Here is a 16512-nt window from a genome sequence, read left to right on the forward strand (position 1 = left end):
CAATGAATGAAACACACACAATCTTATCTTTCCAATTCTCAGAAGATGGGAGAATGATAAGGAAATAAACTTCAGAGGGCAAATTTTACATGCCTTTAAGACCAAATGATCAACTGCCGTTTCCGATCTACTTCTTACTTATTGAAAGCATCACATGCCTATATCACCACAACTTCTACCTATTCTCTCTTTACCAAAGCTTCATAATCTGTGCAAGACATCATTTTAAAGCTGTACTGAAGTGGAATTTAATTACTACAGCAATCTTGCAGTCATTAATGGGAGCTTATGTCTCCTTCAATAAGCTTCTCAAATGACCTAATGAGACTGAATACAGACTGTTTCAGTCTTCCTTGGAAGGAAAAATCTATAGTGGAACTGGAAGCCAACCAAATTTTCTACCTAAGGCAGTTACACACTAACCGCTCACCCATAGTTATTAACCCTCTATATTCATCCCTTTTCCTCATTCCTATCGCAAAATTCTGTTGTTTTCACATGTTAAGGAAAAACTCATGTTTTTTCAAAACTATAGTTTGGAAGCTTGCTAACTCTAATTATTGCCACATTTTCATCTTCATTCATTCACTTCTCTGTTGGGAAAGGTGAGGGCAAAACAAAAGAAAGAGAGAGAGAGAGAGAGAGAGAGAGAGAGAGAGAGTGGGGGGGGGAGGGGGCACTTTTTTTCTTAACTCTGAGGGAGTACTCTACCTGAAAGTTTAGTGACAACTTAATTTTGCTTGTGTGCTTGTTGATTGCTCAACATCTCAACTACATGGTGAGTGGTTTCCTCTAATCCTTATACCACGTGTCTTATACTCAAAACAATCTAGTGTCAAATGATTAAAATTGGCGCAAAAAATTTAAAACTGTAGTAATATGCATGCATTTGGTGTACGAGCAGCACTGAAAATCAAATCTTTTAAGATAAAGTGGAGATGCCAGAAAAATATTGGAGGTTACACATCTCTAACAGTCTGCACGTTTGAACAATACACTGGCTGATCAGGATCCATACGAGGTTCTTGGTTTCTTGCACACAAATTTTTACCATTTGAGCAATGTAGGCAAGCCACACAGTCCAAATCAAAGCTACAATCTGATAGTACCTCTTTCCTAGCATTTTCTTCATTACATAAAATGGACTTAAAACATAAAAAATAGGAAGAGAGGAAAATACTCATGGTCTTTCAATATGAACATGTGCAGTTATTCATAGATCTCAAGAAGGCATATGCTAGAAGTATATGCAACCTGTAAAAGTTTACAGAGTGTCTAAACAAAATGGGGATAACATTTTGTCACAGCCTTTTAAAATTACAAGAGGATTAAAACAAGGGTGCTGCTTGTCTTCTACATTGTTCCAGAAACACTTAAGACTTATGGAACAGGAAATATGTGAGAAAATGCATTCAGATAACAGAGACTCAATGTTTGTGTACCTTGCTTTTTGCAGATGATTAGGTAGTGATGGCCAGTGAAAAGGATGATACCTGGTTTATGCTAAGAAAATTATTTGAAGAATACAGTAAGTGAGGACAGAATAATTAAAAAAAAAAAAAAAAAAACTGAACATCTGTGCAGTGGAGAAAATGTAGGAAACGTAGGAAAGATAATAACTTCATGGCACGTAACAAATTTAAACTCTCATCAGAAGATGGAACAATCATATGGAAAATACAACAAGTACCCATGAGAAAGTAATAATCCAGAAGCTAAATTCTATGCTATGGTCTTTTCAGTTGTAAAGAAAGGAAGATGTTCTTTAGAAGTATTGTAGAGCCAATGATGATTTACAGATAGAAGTGCTGGGAGCTTACTGGAAAAAATTACAACAAATTGAGAGTTGTAGAAATAGAATATCTCGGAGGATTGTGTAGAACACATCAGCGAGATCATGTCAGTAATACAATAATTAGGTAAATAACCCAGACTGATGAAAGCATCACAGATAGAACTTATGTTAAAGTGACACGTTCCGCATCATTACTAAATGTCATATTCATGATCTATGGAACAAGGATTAATGTATGTATGTATGTATGAAGTAAGGCAGCTTATCTGGTATGGACATACAACTGAACAACAGATGACAGCTGTCCAAAGAATATCTCTATGTACCATCCTCTGGAAAGAAGAAGAGGAAGACCAAAGGTTGCCCAGTTAGATGAGGTAAGAGAGACCACAAGAAAAAGAGAAATAGAAGATGAGGAAGCATGGGAAGACAGACATCAGTAGCAACACATCAACACATATGTGGGATGCGGTGACAACTGTAGGAACCCCACATGGGTGAGAACATCTATAGCACATACAAAAAAGGTTAAATTCCCAAATGTGAATACTGACGTAGTACTTGCCTTCAATTTATCTTTCAGGGCAGAGGTAGTGCTGGTGACAACATTACTCGCTTCACTTTTGACAGCTGTTGAAAACTCATCCAAGTCTCTTTTAACAAACTCCAGCACTTCTGCAGACTGCATAGAAAAATGAAATCATTATTAAAGGTGCTAAAAGCAGCTAATGCATTAATTTGCACTGCTTAGTGATTTCCAGTTAATAATACATACAGAAATAAATACATATAAAGACATTGATCCTAATAAACTAACTGTCATTTAGAACACAAAATAAAATTAAGAGTACAAATATCAACTATGTAAATTGTGCTACCTTACAGGCTTTTACAGCTACTTGATGATTTGTTGCCTATGGGACATATTGGACTTTTTAAGGTGAAGTGTGGTCACTTGTTTCAAGAGGTGGTGACTATCCTTGGCTGTTAGCAGGCTAGTGCTATTACCATAAATAGATTTTTCTAACAATGTATCTTTGTATCAACTATGAGACTCACATCCAAGTGCAGCTTAAAATTTTCAGTTCACTAATACATATGTTTCCCAATCACACTATCATCATTGTCAGAAACTTTAATCATCCCATAATCAATTGGAGAAAATTAGTTTTGAAAGTGGAGAGTACAACATGACATCCTGTGAAACAACAGTAAATGTCAAGAATGGAAGTTCAGAAACCCACATATGATGAAAACACATTACATTTAATGGGCTCATATAGACATGACCCATTTAAGGACGTCCACAGTGAAACAGATATGAGTCATCATGAGGCAACAATAATTACCAAAGTACTAAAGGGAACTAAAACAAGAAGAAAGATTTACATGTTCAGGGATGAGAAGGTACGGAAAGAGTCCTTCCTTCTCATCCCATCTGATAAGTATCCCCTGACACGGGTTTCTAGGGGACTTTTCCAAACCCTTTCCATTTCCTAAATATCGTCCGTTGTTTTTTTTCTTCATCTTTCTTCCTGCCTATTCAACATTCCTCCCAGAAGAAGGAGCCACTGACTCTGAAATCTTGCGAATTCCCTTAACCTTTATATACATGTGCCCTCCTGCCACTGCTTGGTGAGTAGATTTTTTATCTATCCAGTTACATTGCATAAATATTCAGTCAGATCTTGACAGGGTTTCGAAGTGGTGCATAGATTGGCAACTCACTTTAAATCTTAAGAAATGTAAAAATGTTCACATCACAAAGCCAAAAAACTTCACAACTACAATATCAATGAACCACAATTGGAATCAGTCAACCTGCATGTAACAATTTGTAAGGATGTGAAATGGATACAACCAGAATATTTCCAGGAATAGACTGTAAATTACGAGTTGAAAGACATAGGACAATATCAATTTACAATCAGGAAAGGGGACAGGAAGAGGATACAAAGTAGCTCCAAGTAAAATTGAAGTGGCTAATTGACTAGAAACTAAGTTGAATTAATTAATGGGCCTTGTAATAAATGTGAATAGCTGTACAACAATGGAGGGCACGAGTTCAATGCATATTGAAATGTACCAGATGGTTCCGCCAGTACCTCCGTCCACACCAAACCAACAAACCCCCAGCAATATCTCTATTTCAATTCATTCCACACCAAGAGTCCCTTCCATACAGCGTAGCATCCGTGGTTGCCACATCTGCAGTGATAAGCAATCTCTCTCCAAATGTGCCAGAGGTCTTGGCGAGTCCTTCACGGATAGAAATTGCCCTTTGCAACTTGTCTCCCCTGCCACTACCACCCACCACACACCCACTAACCGGACACAAAGGAGAGACCCATCTCATGACTCAACATCACCCAGGACTGGAGCAACTAAATGACATTATCCAACAACATTTCAATGGCATCTCATTGTGTCCTGAAATGACAAATATCCTTCAACACATCTACTACAGCAGTCTTCTGTCACTCACTCAAATTACATATTATCTTTATCTATCTCTATTCCACCCATATAGCCAACTCCTTGCCACATAGCTCCCATTCCTATATTAAATCTAGATGCATGACCTTTCAAATATGCGCTGTCACTATCAGCTACTCCAGTCCCACGGGCGTCTTCTACCTCATCAAAAACAGGGACACCTGTGAAAGGAGCCATGTCATCTACCAACTTAACTGCAACCACTGGGTGGAATTATATGTAGGAACAACCACTGACCAACTATCTCTGTGCTTGAATGGCGACTGCCAAACTCTGTGACCAAGAGAAAGCTGGACTACCCTGTTGCTGAGTGTGCTCCACTAAAAGGTATGCTTGAGTTTAGCAACTGCTTGAAAGCCTGTGCCATCTGGATTCTTCACACTGACACCAATTTTTCTGAATTGTGCAGACAGGAACTCTCCCTGCAATATAACCTTCATTTTTATAAACCCCCTGACTTCAACCTTTGCTAGGCCTGTCCCCACCAGCCTCCACCCTCTTCCCTTCTCCCACACTAACCTCACAAACATCTTCTGATGCCCAGTTCACCTGCATAGTCATTTCACTTCTCCGGACCTCCCCTCGCCATCACCTCCCCCCAGGCTCACCCAAGCACAGCCTCACGATACTGCATCTACAGTTGAGACATCGTAAGATGATCCCTGACAGCTTGCAGCACTGTTTCCATCTTTCAACTGCAAAGTGATAAGGCTGCAGGCTACAACAGAAGCCATCTGCAGAGCTGTAACAACACTGAGGTGTTGCCATAGAGGTGTTTACAAAACCTTATGTTACTGGTTGAGGTAGCAGCTCAAGCTGCCATTGCCTGCTCACTGCAGCCATCAGGGATCAACTTATACTGACACAACCATAGCAGCCCACTATCCTGTCCCCGCCACATCCCTGCATGCTCCCACAGAAGGCAACACAACAGCGTTTTCCCCCACCCGTACCCTTGTATCCCCCCCCAGCATCATCTGCACCCTCACTACCTACTCCACCTGAGACAGTGTTTACTGCACCCTCTATGTAGTGAATACCAACTTCTCTTATTTCATATTATTTCTTTCATATTAGTCTTACTTCACCCAAGATTTTTGAATGTTACAATTTATAATTAGTTACAGGGGAAATTTTGATGATAAAAACAAATTATGGTTGTCCTTATGCATCTAGCCCCTTCGCTGTACCCATTCCTGCACTACACAGCCCTCTCTTCCACTAACACACCCCAAAGCCTTTTTACTTCTCTCCTTTTAGCTAATCCCCCCCCCCCCTGCCCTTGCCAGCACTGCACCCTCTGTCCAACCTCCCAACTGCATCTACACCCAGATGCCCTACCCTCACTCCACCTCATCCCTGTATGCTCCCACCCCTACTCTGTTATCCTTCCCTCTCCCCATCCCAGCCTTCTCCTTATCACCATTCAGTTGCTTCTCCCATCATGCGCTGCTGCTTGCAGTCACGTCCGAGCAGTTGGGGGCTGTGGTCATGTGTGTGTGAGTTAGGTTTTGCATTTGCAATTGCTTTGAATATGCGTGTGTGGGTGTGTGTTTGTATTTCGTCTATTTCAGATGAAGGCCTTTATGGTTGAAAGCTTACTTTCTGACAGTCTTTTTGTTGTGCTTATCTGTGACTCAGCACATCCTCTATAGGCCTATGGTGAATAGCAACTATCCTTTCTGTAATATTGTCATATTCCATCCTGGATTTTCCATTGTTAGATTCAGCTAGTAATAGTGAATTTAGTGCTTGAAAATCAAAAGAGGAGGAGTTATACTTAGAAAAGGTCTGGAGACACTGGAAGATTTCAGCTGAATTACATCATGGTCAGACAGTGATTTCAAAATCAGGTATCAGATTGTAAGCATACCCAGCAGGAGGTATAGACTCTGATCACAATATAGTAATGATGAAGAGTAGACAAAAATTTATGATAATCATCCAAGAGAATCAATGTGGAACGAAATTGGATACTTAAGTGCTGAGGAATGACGAGATGTGTTGTTGTCCTGTAAGGAGCATGCAGAAATACTGCATAAAGCTGACAACCAAATATTTAGCACAGACCTCTTCAGGGGTCTTGCAATTATCACGTATTAACTCCCTAATGATATCTGTGGTTCATAATGAGTGAATTGATGATGAATCCTGCAATTCGTATCCATAATAATAAAAGTAAAGAATTTTCAAGAAGACAATGTATGTCGGTCTAGGGTTCAGAATAAAGTTATATATTATGGTGTGAAAGTCTGTTATATGTTGCTGGTAGACATCAGGTAGGATACTGAAACTCCCCATATATTAAAAAGCAAAGTTAAAGAATACCCTGTTAGCCACTTCTCCAATAATCTATCAGAATACTGGCACTAAAGGAGGTAAATTTCACTTAACTCCAATGTTTGTAAGCATTTGAGGTTTCCACTGTATCGACAACTGGTCAGACAGTGTGTTGTTTGAAGTATTAGATGAAATAGCAGTGAATAGTACCTGATTTCTTATAAACATAAGGTAATTCCCATAACCATTAAAGTGAATCGTTTAGTACTAACGTCCAGTTAAAATTCCTTGAGAGTTGACACTTCACAAGTTGTAAATGGTTTTCCCCCCCATGAACCATGGACCTTGCCAATTGTGGGGAGGCTTGCGTGCCTCAGTGATACAAATAGCCATACCGTAGGTGCAACCACAACGGAGGGGTATCTGTTGAGAGGCCAGACAAACGCGTGGTTCCTGAAGAGGGGCAGCAGCCTTTTCAGTAGTTGCAGGGGCAACAGTCTGCATGATTGACTGATCTGACCTTGTAACACTAACCAAAATGGCCTTGCTGTGCTGGTACTGCAAACGGCTGAAAGCAAGGGGAAACTACAGCCATAATTTTTCCCGAGGGCATGCAGCTTTACTGTATGGTTAAATGATGGGATCCTCTTGGGAAAAATATTCCGGAGGTGAAATAATCCCCCATTCAGATCTCAGGCGGAGACTACTCAGGAGGACGTTGTTATCAGGAGAAAGAAAACTAGCATTCTATGAATTTGAGCTTGGAATGTCAGATCTCTTAATTGGGCAGGTAGGTTAGAAAATTTAAAAAGGGTAATGGGTAGGTTAAAGTTATATATAGTGGGAATTAGTGAAGTTCGGTGGCAGCAGGAACAAGACTTCTGGTAAGGTTAATACAGGGTTATAAATACAAAATCAAATAAGGGTAACACAGGAGAAGATTTAATAATGAATAAAGAAATAGGAACACAGATAAGTTACTACAAACAGCATAGTGAATGCATTATTGTGGCCAAGATAGATATGAAGCCCGTGCCTACCCAGTAGTACAAGTTTATATGCCAACTAGCTCCGCAGATGATGAAGAGATTGATGAAATGTATGATGAGATAAAAGAAATTATTCAGATAGTGAAGGGAGGCGAAAATTTAATTGTCATGGATGACTGGAATTCGATAGTAGGAAAAGGAAGAGAAGGAAACGTAGTAGGTGAATATGAAATGGGAGTAAAGAATGAAAGAGGAAGCCGTCTGGTGGAATTTTGCACAGTGCATAACTTAATCATAGCTAAAACTTGGTTCAAGAATCATGAAAGAAGGTTGTATACATGGAAGAGGCCTGGAGATACTGGAAGATATATAATGGTAAGACAGAGATTTAGGAACCAGGTTTTAAATTGTAAGACATTTCCAGGGGCAGATGTGGACTCCGACAACAATCTATTTGCTATGAACTGTAGATTAAAACTGAAGAAACTGCAAAGGTTTGGGAATTTAAGGAGATGGGACCTGGATAAAATGACAGAACCAGAGGTTGTAGAGAGTTTCAGGGAGAGCATTAGGGAACAATTGACAGGAATGGGGAAAGAAATACAGTAGATGAAGAATGGGTACCTCTGAGAGATGAAACAATGAAGGCAGCACAGGATAAGTAGGTAAAAAGATGAGGGCTAGTAGAAATCCCTGGGTAACAGAAGAACTATTGAATTTAACTGATAAAAGGAGAAAATATAAAATGCAGCAAATGAAGCAGGCAAAAAGGAATACAAATGTCTCAAAAATGAGAGCGACAGGAAGTGCAAAATAGCTAAGCAGGGATGGCTAGAGGACAAATGTAAGGATGTAGAGGCATATATCACTAGGGGAAACATAGATACGGCCTACAGAAAAATTAAAGAGACCTTTGAAGAAAAGAGAACCACTCGTATGAATATCAAGAGCTCAGATGGAAACCCAGTTCTAAGCAAAGAATGGAAAGCAGAAAGGTGGCAGGAGTATATAGAAGATCTATACAAGGGTGATGTACTTGAGGGCAATATTATGGAAATGGAAGAGGACTTAGATGAAGATGAACTGGGATATATGATACTGCATGAAGAATTTGAAGAGCACTGAAAGACCGAAGTCGGAACAAGACCCTGGGAGTACATAACATTCCATCCACTGTGTCGGAAGGTGGAGCGTCGTGCAGTAGCGATGACCTCCACGTCCACTGTAATGCTGGAGTCGGGGGGATCTGCCAACCCTCAAGCTGGAACCTTCGAATACGGTTGGAAGTGACCCACACGAAGAGCCCACGTCGTCCCACCACTGGAGCCCAGGACAGAAAGGACGACAAGCTGTCTAACTCCGGATCCCGTTCCACCTTGGGAGGGGCAAGACCCAGTGGCAGGGACAATGGGGAAGGCATGACCACAGGTGAACCAGCCTCCTGAGAAACCAGGCCTGCGAGGGGGGCTGGCTCTCGCCAGAGCATCTCTAACGATGGCGATGCCGGTGCTGGAGCTACTGGAGGCCACCAAGGCTGAGAACCATCGCAGTGTGGCGGAATCACAGGTGGAAGGGGCGGTAGCGTCCCCTGAGAAAACAACACGGGTGACGGCAATGGGGAAGCAGGCGCCTGAGGGGTCGGAGGGTGGGTGCCCAAACGTGGACGTAGCTGATTTTGGTGACGACGTACCTCTTGGTCCCCCGCCTGCAAGGTATAGAGCCAGCGGCCATTGCGGCGCAGGACCACCGCCGATATCCAGCGTGGATTGCGACCAAACCCACGTGCCCAGACCGACACACCCGGTGGAAAGCCGGGTACCCCATTTTGCGAAGACTGGTGAGGACCAGGCTGGAGGAGGTGCAGCAGAGTCCTAGGTTGGCGCCCATGGAGAAGCTCTGCGGGGCTGTGTTCTCCCATCGGTGTGGTCCGGTATGCCATCAGGAAAAACGTCACCGCCTCCTCCGCAGGAAATTCGTGCACATACTTTTTCATCTGCGTCTTAAATGTGCACACCATGCGCACGGCTTCCCCATTCGATTGTGGATGAAAGGGGGGAGAGCAAACGTGCCAAATACCGAAGCGCCTACAAAAATCCTGGAAGGTCTGCGAAATAAACTGAGGTCCATTGTCCGATACCAGGGTGACTGGCAGACCTTCCACAGAAAAGATTTTTGCGAGTGCCTGGATTGCAACTTCCGAAGTGGTTGAGGAGCAGCGAACCACATATGGGAATCGGGAATAAGCATCAATGACAATGAGCCAAAAGCCATTGAGAAACAGGCCTGCAAAATCTATGTGATCACGTTCCCATGCCTGGGTTGCAGGCGGCCATGAAGAGACTGCTGACCTGGGAGACGCCTGTTGGCTCGCACACTGGGAACAGGCGGCCACCAAGTGCTCAATTTCTCTGTCAATACCGGGCCAGTACACATGTCTGCGAACCAAGATTTTAGTATGGGAATCACCCCAGTGGCCCCTCATGTAATAACGTGAGAACCTCCCTTCACAAACTTGCAGGAACAATCACGCAAGGAGATGTATCATAGGTAGCCAGGAGAACTCCTTCCAAGACTGAGAGGCAGTCTCGTAGAACAAAATAATTACGAAGAGGGTCCGAGGCCCGGCCTGGAGTTCGGGACGACCACCCCTGCTGAACGAGGTGAACTACTTGCCGGAGAACCAGGTCAGCTGCTGTTTCCCTGCGACTCTAGAACTAGTGATTGGGAAGCCATCAACCGCTTGGTGGGACGCCACATCCAAATGAAAACACAATCTCCTCCTCATCGAACTTAGGATACGGGCCCACCGGAAGAGGGGAAAGAGCGTCGGCTTTGGCATGCTGTCTGGTAGGGCGAAAATGAATGTCATGTCTGTGGGCCACCCTATCCGGAATCTGAGAGGCGGGGCCAAATAATGATATTAATGGCTTATGGTCAGTGATAAACTGAAACTTCGTGCCATACAAAAAAGGGTGAAACTTGGTAACAGCGTAGACAATGGCCGAAGCCTCCTTTTCCACCTGGGAGTAATGGGCCAGCGCGGGACTAAGAGTTTTAGACACAAACGCCAGTGGCTGCTCGGAGTCATCCGCGTTGCGATGGGCCAGGACCGCCCCCACCCCATACTGCGAAGCATCTGTAGCCAAAACCAATGGCTTATTGGGGTCAAAAGTAGCCAAACAAGGTGCTGACGTGCGGAGGCCCTTCAACGAGGTGAACGCTCGCTCGCATGCAGGCGACCAATCAAAAGGAACACCCTTGCGCAGAAGGTAGTACATGGGGCGGGCTATGGTGGAAGCCCTGGGTATGAACCGGTGGTAATAGGCAATCTTGCCTTAAAAAGCTTGTAACTCCTTCAGCGAAGCAGGCCGCGGAAGGTCGACGATACCTCGGACCAAACTTCCTAGTGGCTGGACGCCGTGCCGAGAGATGGTGTAGCCCACATACTCAATGGACGGTTGGAAGAAGTTTGACTTACGCAGGTTGCAACGCAGGACCACAGACCTGAATTTGAGAAAGAGGGTTCGAAGGTTGTGCAAGTGTTCCTTCGTGCTGCGGCCTGTGACAATTATGTCGTCCAGGTAATTAATACAATGAGGGATTGTCGACGTGACATGATCAAGATAATGGTGAAATATCGCTGGGGCACTGGATATTCCGAAGGCCAGCCGTTTGGAGTCCTCATCAAGTGGTATCTGATGATAATCCTCCGAAAGATCGATTTTCAAAAAATATTGGCCTCTCGCAACGGCGGGAACAATTCATCAGAACGAGGCAAGGGATAGGTGTCCATCACCAATTGGGAATTAATGGTGGCCTTGAAATCGCCACAAAGACGTAATTTTCCCGAGGGTTTCCTGACAATAATGAGGGGTAAAGCCCACTCACTCGAAGAAATGAGAAGAATGACCCCAAGGGCTGTCAGCTGGTCTAGCTCTGCTTTTACCTGAGGGCGGAGAGCCCAGGGGATCTGCCTCGCGCGTAGAAAATGCGGGCAAGCCGACGCCTTCAATGTTAAGGGAGCTTCAAAGTCTGAAACATGCCCCAGGCCCTCCTCAAAGTTAATCTTAAAGTCAGAGGTCAAAGATTCCAATAATTGATAGGGAACATCTTCGGAGACCAACTGTATGGTGTCTGCGATAGAAAAACCGAAAGCTTGAAAGGCATCCAATCCAAAAAGGTTAGCGGAGCAATGTGTCCTTTTTTATTACATTTGTGACAAACGGCCCAACGCTGGGGGCACTCTGACCGATCATGATGTATATAGCACGACGCACAGGACGGTAACAGGGGCCGGCGGCTGGAACTCTGTGTACGCACCATGCGGGAGCAGTTGTAATGGCCGGTTTGTATCGCTCGCACGTCGTCCACCCCGAACGCAGTGGACGCGGCCGCACCGCCCTGAACCGCCGCGACGTCGCACCACGCTTCCAACTGTTGACCTGCAGCGTGAGTGACTTCATACGATTGAGCAATGGACAGGACTTCCTCAAGGGAAGGGTCTTCCAACTGCAGGGCCCGTTGCCGGACTTCCCTATCAGGGGCCGAACGAACAATGACGTCTCGCACCATAACGTGGGCTTACGACTCTCGCGACTGCTCCGTGACAAAATGACACTTGCGACTAAGACCGTGCAGGGTAGCGGCACACGCCCGGTAAGACTGATGGGGCTGTTCCTTGCATTGATAGAACTCGACCCTAGGTGCCACAACATGCGTGCGGCGGCAATAATATGAAGACAGCAATGAACACAATGCGTCAAAAGACAAGGACAAGGGTTCCTGCAACGGCGCTAGCTGCCGCAACACTTGATACAGCGAGGCAGATATCCAAGACAAGAAAAGAGCACGACATACCTCCACATCGGCAACATGAAATGCCTGGAAATGCTGCCGAAGGCGATGTTCATATGTGTCCCAATCCTTCGCTGTCTCGTCATATGGGGGAAAGGGAGGAGGGAACGGCACTGGAGCAGACTGCGTGGAGAGCAACGCTGGAAGCGCTTGGTTCATGGTTGCCAAGAGCTCCGTCTGCTGCTCAACCAAAACCTGCACTAAATCCTCCATGCCGTGGATAAGCTGCGAAACTGGAACAACGATGCAACACGCAAAAGAACAACCCTACTCGTCGCCAATTGTGTATTAACACGATTAACGTTGTCCGTCGCACTTCACATAGTGTAGACCAGGTACTGTCTGCTACGCATGCCCGATGTGAAACTGACTGGGCATGGCCCGTGCTGCCTGAGTTGTTGTTGTTCCGCCGGCAGAGGGCGCGGCCGAATTCTTACGTGCCCTCTGGTGGACGGGACTTTACTTGCGGCAACTACTGTCCATGACGCGCCGTGCTGATGTGCGCCTCCCGCGATCTTTCTGGTGGCTACTGCAGAAATCATCAACAACAACAACAGATGGTTTTCTCCAACCAGAGTCAGTCCCGAACAGGTGCAGTTGCAAAAAGCCACAAAAATTAGTCAATTCACTTCCAGTTCCTTGTCCAGCTTTCTTTCTGGATGTGTTTGGATCTGGAATCCTGGGTGTGGCCCTTTTATTTCATCTTTCATCTCTCTCTCTCTCTCTCTCTCTCACACACACACACACACACACGTTAACGAAATATACAAGTTTCATACACAGCATTAGCCAAACACTACTGGATCCTTCCACACAATACGGGATTCAGCATCACATATACAGTTAAGATAATCACAGAGATCAGCTTACATTATATGAATTTCACATGACACTGTAAGAAGCCAGATTTTTGAAGTCTGCAATTAATGATTGTGACTGAATCAAATACAACAACCATTTGCCATGTAGCGGCATAAAACAGTGGATAGTGTGTTAACCTGATGTGTGGAAGGTCACAGGTTTGAATCTTGTCAAATGCTGTGAAATTTTTATTCTTCTAAAGCTAATCAAAAGATTTTGACTATTATTTTTATTCAATTAATTGGTTTAAATGTATTTCTTTTTGTAATCCATTACCACATCATTTTCATCATCATACTGACTTTTTCATTTGCTCTTACTTTTCCTTCCTACCATTCTTTTTTTCGATTGGAATCTGCTTGTATTGCCTATAAACTGCAACCAAGTGCCAACCAGGTTGCTCATCGGCTGGCAACATGGTAGCCTGTGTAGCCAGTGTGAGGATAGCTTCAGGTAACCAATGACAATGAGAAATTACAGTTTGCTTTTACCACTGTAACTGGCAATTTTCTGTCTTGAGTTTGTTTGTAGAGGTTAGGCTTAAGTGCAGTGAACAAAGAGATCATGATTTTAGTTCTGCCTCAGACTGTTAATTGCCATTTTCTTAAATATGTTGCACATCATGAGGTTGTGGTTATATGGCTAAAAAACATGTCATCTGCTGCAGTTCAGTCATGGGTCAGTTAAAATCATCTGTCGACTTAGCGTCTCCCATTCTGTCACACTTCACTGCAGCTGCTTCTAATATTGCTCCATGTTATTAACAACATTTGTTAAGTGAACCACCGTGTGTGTGTGTGTGTGTGTGTGTGTGTGTGTGTGTGTGTGTGTATCACTGAGTGGTAGCGATCAGTGGATGTGGCAACACTGTAGTGGCAAGTTGATAGTTGTCAACCTCCAAGTACTTTTAATTGGACTATAATCATTATTTGTTGACAGTATGTGCATGTAGCCTGGTGTGATTGCTTCCACAATAGTGTTTCATTACTCAAGTGCTTGCCAGATTCCACTCTACATGTTGGGTGACACCTTTTCAAAATTACTCTCCTCTCAATTATCAAGAATACATTTTGAGTCATTTAACTCTCCTGTTACTGGCATATTATTGTTCCCAGACAAGATACCTAACTCATTGGAAATGTTTTTATGTATAGAACAGGATATCATGGTGTTTTTACCAGCAGCTAGGCATATAAAAGTTCACTCCAACATAACACCACTTGTCTTGGTAAGGCAGTGTACCACCAATGGCTTATCGAAAGCCACAGTCATTGTACGTATAACTCCAGCCTATTTTATATGTTAACCTTCACAGATATCATATTAAGGAAGCTAAATACCAATCAACTGGATTAGAGAAACAGGATGAACATTGCATTTTTAAACCTGTTCAAATACTGGTATTATCACTGAATTACCTTCTCTATGTCTCTCTCTCTCTCTCTCAATTCAGGAAAATGAAGTAGCAGATATGGTAGGTAAGAAAGAAGTCCAATAGCTCAACACGCCATCCGAATATGTTTTATGTCCTCACTGTTGATATATGGGTCAAGCAGTGGTGGTATGAAAAGGATCATAGTGGTGGAAATGAAACTGCAGCTGGTAAAATAAACTGCTTCTCTATGATTAAGACACAGTACAGTTACATGTGCTTTTCCTCCTTTGGTGAGTGCATTCTCCAGTTTGTGGCACTTGTGAGTACAAACTTCAGTATGCTACTTTTCATGGAATGTATTTTACACTGAGACCATAGGGCAGGTGTTTGTTAACCAACTGACCTGTCCTCTGTCTCTAAAGACAATGAGATTACTGTGGTACGACCTTCAAGATTTTGTGACATGCCTGACTTCTCCCTAAATTAGTGATAATTGTAAGTGATCAGTCAACCAAACTTCCCTGCATTATTATTATAGCCTTTATTCTACAGCTCAATTAGAATTGAAACAGTTCATTTTAATAATGACAAAGTTTGATAACGTCCAGAGATTGCAACCAGTCATTGTCTACTATCACACACAATATTTCATCTGGACACTTGCAGACATCTTCACCTTCAGGTCAGCCATCAAAGACTGCCATCAACCATTCGTCTCGTACAATTTGTCAGTGTGCTATGCAAGCTGGAATGTGCACTGGGATCATAATTTTAAGGTCGATCACACTGACAGTGAGCAATGCCTCCTGTGGCAGAAATGTCAGACTCCTCTCTCTGGTGGGTTGCACTCACAGGGGCTCTGTGCAATTTAATGCAGTCTCGCTTTTTACAAGGATCCCATTCAGTGTTTTTGGCATTGATCAGCAATAAATTTCAGGCAAACCTTATAACCTTATTCCAGCATGCTCTTACCTCGCCCTATTTTCTATTTGCCAAGGCATTTTTGAACAAAATGACAAAGTTATCATGGAAAGTCCTATTTCTTCCTAAGTGACCAACTTTTTTATGGAGGATTTTGAGAAAAGAACCGTGGAACCAGATAAAATGCCTTCCTAGTGTAGCCCCATGAAAAAGGCCAAATTAATGGACATTTTGTTGCAACACAACTCAACACTCATTAGGAGAATATACGAACAATATACACAGCTTTCCTTCTGTGTGGTGATAACTTCTTGATCAAGATAAGCACCATCTTCCAAAAATTTAAAGTGGTTTCCCATCCACCAACTAAGGTTGCAAATTGTCTTGGATTGGTGAAAGATGATTTATTATTGGGGAAAAATGAGGTCTATAAAATGCCTTGCCAATGTGGTATGGTTTGTACAGATCAGATCACATGCACTGTGCAAGAATATTGCACAGAACACCGATCGGCACTTGCCTTTTGTGACTATCTGTTATAGATGTGTATAGCCACTGGGTATGCAATAGAATATGATAAAATAAAAATTTTGACTACTGTCACAATGGTTTGGGGTTCCATTATTAACTAACATGTGGAAACAGGCATGCCAGAAAACCTTATCAACCAGGACAGCAGATATGAATTGGATAACACATGGAATCCCATTACTTCCATGATTTGCTCTTAGCAAAGACAAGAGACTGTGCTGAGGGCTAATGGAGTGGAGTTTCACATTAACATAGTTGACATTTTACATTCTTATAAACTGGGTATAAGTGAAACTGAATGAAAATGGGAGTGTGATAGTGATTTTAAGTGAGTTTGTATTTTACGCGAATCAAAATTTATTGTTTTTAAAACATGTGCTGTAGTACATGAAAAAACACTTTTCTCGTGT

At 43.1% G+C, this 16512-nt stretch overlaps 1 protein-coding gene across 1 annotated transcript in view; it reads right to left on the reverse strand.

Annotated features, from left to right (window-relative positions):
* Positions 1 to 16512, reverse strand: part of LOC126194654 (BSD domain-containing protein 1-like) — an 81990-nt gene that overhangs the window by 36066 nt on the left and 29412 nt on the right. The window contains exon 4 of the mRNA XM_049932844.1: positions 2361 to 2477. Coding sequence (XP_049788801.1) covers positions 2361 to 2477 — 117 coding nt within the window. The remainder of the gene's footprint in view (positions 1 to 2360; positions 2478 to 16512) is intronic.

Source organism: Schistocerca nitens, chromosome 7 (assembly GCF_023898315.1).
Source record: "Schistocerca nitens isolate TAMUIC-IGC-003100 chromosome 7, iqSchNite1.1, whole genome shotgun sequence".
Taxonomy (NCBI): domain Eukaryota; kingdom Metazoa; phylum Arthropoda; class Insecta; order Orthoptera; family Acrididae; genus Schistocerca; species Schistocerca nitens.